This window comes from Pristiophorus japonicus, chromosome 7 (genome assembly GCF_044704955.1).
Source record: "Pristiophorus japonicus isolate sPriJap1 chromosome 7, sPriJap1.hap1, whole genome shotgun sequence".
NCBI classification, from domain to species: Eukaryota; Metazoa; Chordata; class Chondrichthyes; family Pristiophoridae; genus Pristiophorus; species Pristiophorus japonicus.
This window is the reverse complement of record NC_091983.1, coordinates 159,940,866-159,946,865: the sequence shown is the minus strand read 5'-3', so window position 1 is coordinate 159,946,865 and position 6,000 is coordinate 159,940,866. Positions and strand designations below refer to the sequence as shown.

General features: G+C 43.8%; 1 protein-coding gene across 1 annotated transcript in view; it reads right to left on the bottom strand.

Moving 5' to 3' along the window:
- Positions 1 to 1,051: 1,051 nt before the first annotated feature.
- The window catches only part of LOC139267323 (interferon gamma receptor 1-like), a 63,685-nt gene continuing 58,736 nt past the window's right edge, over positions 1,052 to 6,000 (bottom strand). Inside the window, exon 8 of the mRNA XM_070885458.1 lies at positions 1,052 to 1,416. Within this exon, the coding sequence (XP_070741559.1) occupies positions 1,387 to 1,416 (30 nt within the window). The 3' untranslated portion in view covers positions 1,052 to 1,386. The remainder of the gene's footprint in view (positions 1,417 to 6,000) is intronic.

Below are 6,000 nucleotides of genomic sequence, written 5' to 3'. Positions count from 1 at the left end.
GCAAAGTGCTGCAATACAGAGGGACCTGGTAGTCCTTGTGCATGAAACACAAAAATTTGGTATGCAGGTAGAGCAAGTAATCAGGAAGGCAAATGGACTGTTGGCCTTTATTGCAAGGGGGATAAAGTATAAAAGCAGAGAAGTCCTGCTACAACTGTACAGGGTATTGGTGAGGCCACACTTGGAATACTGCTTACAGTTTTGGTCTCCGTATTTAAGAAAGAAGATATTTGCTTTGGAGGCAGTTCAGAAAATGTTCACTAGGTAGATTCCGGAGCTGAAGGGGTTGACTTATGAAGATAGGTTGAGTAGGTTGGGCCTCTACTCATTGGAATTCAGACGAATGAGAGGTGATCTTATCGAAACGTATAAGATTATGAGGGGGCTTGACAAAGTAGTTGCAGAGAGGATATTTCCACTTATAGGGGAAACTAAAACCACGGGACATAGTCTCAGAATAAGGGGCCACCCATTTAAACTGCGATGAGGAGGAATTTCTTCTCTCAGAGGGTTGTAAATCTGTGGAATTCACTGAGTCAGAGAGCTGTGGAAGCTGGAACATTGAGTAGATTTAAGACAGATATAGATAGTTTCTTAACCAATAAGGGAATAAGGGGTTATGGAGAGTGGGCAGGGAAGTGGACCCGAGTCCATGATCGGATCAGCCATGATCTTATTAATTGGCGGTGCAGGTTTGAGGGGCCGTATGGTCTACTCCTGCTCCTATTTCTTATGTTCTAATAAGCTTGGTACCAACCCGAGAATTGCTGCGCCACCGCTTGCGGGCAGGGGTGGAGTCAAGACGACCAAGCCCAGCGGGCGGTCATCAGAATAATGTGGAGGAAAGATGGGTGCAGTCTTTCTTTGGTGTCGTTATTATTATTATTGGTACTGTTGTAACTCTTCACAAATTAAAAAGTTTTTTGTAAGTTATCTTAAGTGAAAACTTTAAAGTTTGATGCAAGAATATGTTTATTAAAAAGTTAAGTTAAGTACAAACAAATATTTGTTAAACTTTTGAATAAAATATATTTAAAATTATAACTGAATCATTTCCATTATTTGTTCCATTATTAACACAACTTTTTGAAGAAAAGAATAATAATTTCCATTATTTGTTCCAGTAACACAATACAACATTACGGAACAGGTCCAAAGAGTAAACTTGGAATAGTTGCCTCTGAGCCTTCAGGCAGCAAAACGTTCACGGGTGAACTGCTGGCGCAAGGCTTGAGCAATCGTTAACGAGGCACAACGGCCCGCCTTCCTCCGCCGTCATGCTTCGGGTTCAAGTAGTTGGATGGCTTCCTCGTCCTCCTCATCATCATCTGCATGTTCGTCCTCATCATCAGCCACTCTCACCTCAGGTGGGTCTTCTACCACCACCTACTGCTGCCTCATGATGGCTCGCAGGCACTGTGATTGCCAAAGAGGGAAATAGGATTCTGGTAGTTAAACTTACCAATGGACAAATCTGCCGCAAACACGTGGATCAAACAAAAAGGAGGTTCAGCAAACCCAAAGAAGAAGTAGAGGAAGAACACGATATAGAGTTCATTCTACCATCGGTGACCAAACATCGGAACCAAAGGGAGGAGAGCCCAGTCACTGTGGGCAGTGCGGAAAGGCCTGAGGCACCGCAAACAGCAGACACTCAGGCCAGCGCCCAACAACCGGAGCCCCAACTCAGGCGCTCTCCAAGAGAGCGTAAACCACTAGAGACTCAACCTGTGATCCCAGTAAGACTTTGGGGGGGGGGGGTTGATGTCATGAATTCAACCAGCATTGTAACCCATGTATAATCTGACCTAAGTTGTACACTGAGAGAACAATGACCACTAGGTGGTGAACTTGTGGGAGACACTCCTAACCTGGACCTTCAGGTATAAAAGGGGAAGCTCCACCCATCACTTGAGTGCTAAGGAATAAAGGACAGGTCACAGACTGACCTTCTCTCAAGCATGGGCCTCGTGTGCATTTATACTGTATAGTAAGGACGAAAACAGAGGGACCTTGGAGTTTCGGTCCACAAAAGCCTGAAGCCAGCAGGCTAGATAGATAAGATGATTAAGAAGGCATATGGAATACTTGCCTTTATTAGTCGAGGTATGGAATGCAGGAGCAGAGACGTCATGCTTGAACTGTAGAAAATTCTAGTTGGGTCACCGCATTACAGGAAAGATGTGACTGCACTGAAAGGGGTACAGAGGAGATTTACAAGAATGTTGCCTGGACTGGAGAATTTTGGCTGTGCGGAAAGATTAGAGATGCTGTGTCTCTTTTCTTTGGAATAGAGGCGGCCTGAGGGGAGGCTTTATTGAGGAGGATAAAATTAGGTGGGGCCTGGATAGAATGATAGGAAGGTCCTGTTTCCCTTGGCGGAGAGGTCAACAACCAGAAGGCATAGGTTTAAAGTATTGAAGGGAAGTTTAGGGGAGATATGATAGGGATCAGAAATTGAAAAAATTGATTTAAGGAATAATGGATAAATAGTTATGACTGAATCACAAGGAGAAACAGGAAGATCACGTTTCTTACTGTTCTTGTGTTTTTCTTTGATGTTTCAGTAAAGTTTTAGGAAAACATGTGCGACTGTTTCTTTGTTTGGCTGTGGCTCCTCCCCCTTTTTCAAGTGTGGCATTGGGAAGTTTAATATTGGAGTTAGAGGTTAATTAACCTATTAAAAAAAACTTTTATTATGGCCATGATGAAATTCTTGTTGATGTAAATTGTGTGGAGAATCTTTAGTTCTGGACATAAGGCATTTCACATTAATAATTGGAATGGTTTAAAAAAAATGTTGACCAATGTGTAACTGGGGAGAAAAGGATGAAAGACTATTATGTGCAACGATGTTTTTCTGAATGTTTGTTTTGAGAATAAAAACACCGAGACTTTACAAAAGTAAAATTTTTAACTGGAGAGTTTAAACTGAAAAAGGCTGAAGTCGACACTGATTGATGGTGTGTGTTGGTCACACACTTCGGTATGCGACGAGGGTGGCAGCTGTTAATATATTTGACATAGTCGGTATAGACCAAGAAGTTCAAGACTTAGCCCAACGTTTAACCCTTTTACTAAAGGGAAACAATCGGACTTCGCAGTTGTCAGAAACGGGGACGAGATCGCCAGACCGATGCTGCAAGTCGAGGAAATCCGACTTGCTTTGAGGATATAACGAGCGTGGTGGATCGAGGTGTACCGATGGATGTGGTGTATTTAGATTTTCAAAAGGCATTCGATAAGGTGCCACACAAAAGGTTACTGCAGAAGATAAAGGTACACGGAGTCAGAGGAAATGTATTAGCATGGATAGAGAATTGGCTGGCTAACAGAAAGCAGAGAGTCGGGATAAATGGGTCCTTTTCGGGTTGGAAATCAGTGGTTAGTGGTGTGCCACAGGGATCGGTGCTGGGACCACAACTGTTTACAATATACATAGATGACCTGGAAGAGGGGACAGAGTGTAGTGTAACAATTTGCAGATGACACAAAGATTAGTGGGAAAGCGGGTTGTGTCGAGGACACAGAGAGGCTGCAAAGAGATTTAGATAGGTTAAGCGAATGGGCTAAGGTTTGGTAGATGGAATACAATGTTGGAAAATGTGAGGTCATCCACCTTGGGAAAAACAAACAGTAAAAGGGAATATTATTTGAATGGGGAGAAATTACAACATGCTGCGGTGCAGAGGGATCTGGGGGTCCTTGTGCATGAATCCCAAAAAGTTAGTTTGCAGGTGCAGCAGGTAATCAGGAAGGCGAATGGAATGTTGGTCTTCATTGTGAGAGGGATGGAGTACAAAAGCAGGGAGGTCCTTCTGCAACTGTATAGGGTATTGGTGAGGCCTCATCTGGAGTACTGCGTGCAGTTTTGGTCACCTTACTTAAGGAAGGATATACTAGCTTTGGAGGGAGTACAGAGACGATTCACTCGGCTGATTCCGGAGATGAGAGGGTTACCTTATGATGATAGATTGAGTAGACTGGGTCTTTACTCGTTGGAGTTCAGAAGGATGAGGAGTGATCTTATAGAAACATTTAAAATAATGAAAGGGATAGACAAGATAGAGGCAGAGAGGTTGTTTCCACTGGTCAGGGAGACTAGAACTAGGGGGCACAGCCTCAAAATACGGGGGAGCCAATTTAAAACCGAGTTGAGAAGGAATTTCTTCTCCCAGAGGGTTGTGAATCTGTGGAATTCTCTGCCCAAGGAAGCAGTTGAGGCTAGCTCGTTGAGTGTATTCAAGTCACAGATAGATAGATTTTTAACCAATAAGGGAATTAAGGGTTATGGGGAGCAGGCGAGTAAGTGGAGCTGAGTCCACAGCCAGATCAGCCATGATCTTGTTGAATGGTGGAGCAAGCTCGAGGGGCTAGATGGCCGACTCCTGTTCCTAATTCTTATGTTGTTATGAGAACCTCATGCCCAAACTATTAAGATAAGTGTGCGACTGATCTAACCCAAGAAATACAAAGAACTTGTATGTGCAATGTACGGCACATGGTTACTAGGGAACATCCGATACAATGTAAACCAGATGAACAGGAAAATATCCGATTGGATAAGTATTGAGCAGTTGTCCAAATGGACTAAGGACGGTATTATCCTCTGAGATGTTCGTAGGACAACCAAGTGTTCTTATCCCAAAGTAATTGTATTACCAGAGAATTGAAATAGGTATGGTTCTAGCTATCCCACAGATAGAGGGTACAGATGCCGAACGTCTCTGGGCAGCACAGAACATAGGCGAAATACAAGGCCAATCCCGGATTCAGTTCCACAATATACCCCCTTATGCGGTAAAACTCTTGACACATTTCAAGGAGTGCATACCGATGTTGCACTCAATATTTGGATGTGGTAGTGTGCGCACACCCCATAGAAGGAAGGCAATGTATAGCGTGCGGGTTCACGCAGACGGTTAATCGCACGTTGAAAATCAGCCCCCTTAGTCAAGGAGGGACTGAGGTGGCAGCCCGGGATGATGGGATGTACTACATATCTACCAAGGAAAATGAGTACAAGCATGGTAATGTCATATGTGCGATCCCACAACCTAATTTGTTTTATGTCTAATGCTGTGGTCAAACTAGGCCATCAATACCTATTCCCACAAAGAGAGGAATGCATCGAGAATATCACTTTAAACAACCCGAGATGGGAAGAAATGGAACAATATGACATACCAAGTTGGCAAAACATCCCCGTCTCAAAGGAAATTTGACGCAATTGAAAAAGGACAATGAGAAAAGCATACGTCGTTATCATGAAATTTTGGAAGATTCCACACAGCATTCAAAGGACAGTGAGGAAACCCTGAAGGATGCTCAAGGGTGGGAACATGTATGGAATTGGGGAATGAATGTGAATATCCATCCATGGATTCATATATTCGCTCATGTATTGGTGATCATAGTTAGGGCTAGCTGGCGGATGGGGAATTGGGTTATGCATGGCATGCAGAAAGAGGCAACGGAGAAGGAAACATAGAAAATGGGTGCAGGAGTAGGCCATTTGGCCCTTCGAGCCTGCACCGCCATTCAATAAGATCATGGCTGATCATGCAACTTCAGTACCCCACTTGTCAGTGGCTAGCCATCGGATATGGCAATCCTGGCTGAATCTTTCCCTCTACATAGACCTGGGTCAATTGTAAAGTTCCTCCTCGCACATATCAGGGATTGAGCCTAGGACCTTCCTAGTTTGTGCAGCTCAGGGCTACACTGGACAATGTACTTCCCAACACAGCCATCAGGGGAGCCATACTTGGAATCGGGGGAAGTTAGGATCTTTCTTTTATGTAAAGGATTGTTTGGACAAGGGGGGAAAAATTTTAACTTTCAAAGCCAGGTGGAAGACTTGCAGTAACACATTGGCTGCCCGTTATACACCTTGCCTGATTTTCTATCCCACTAAAATCAATGGAAAGAAAAACCGGGCAGGGCATATAACGGGTGACTGAACCGCAATACCGAGTTTACCGGCTGGTGAAACGTACA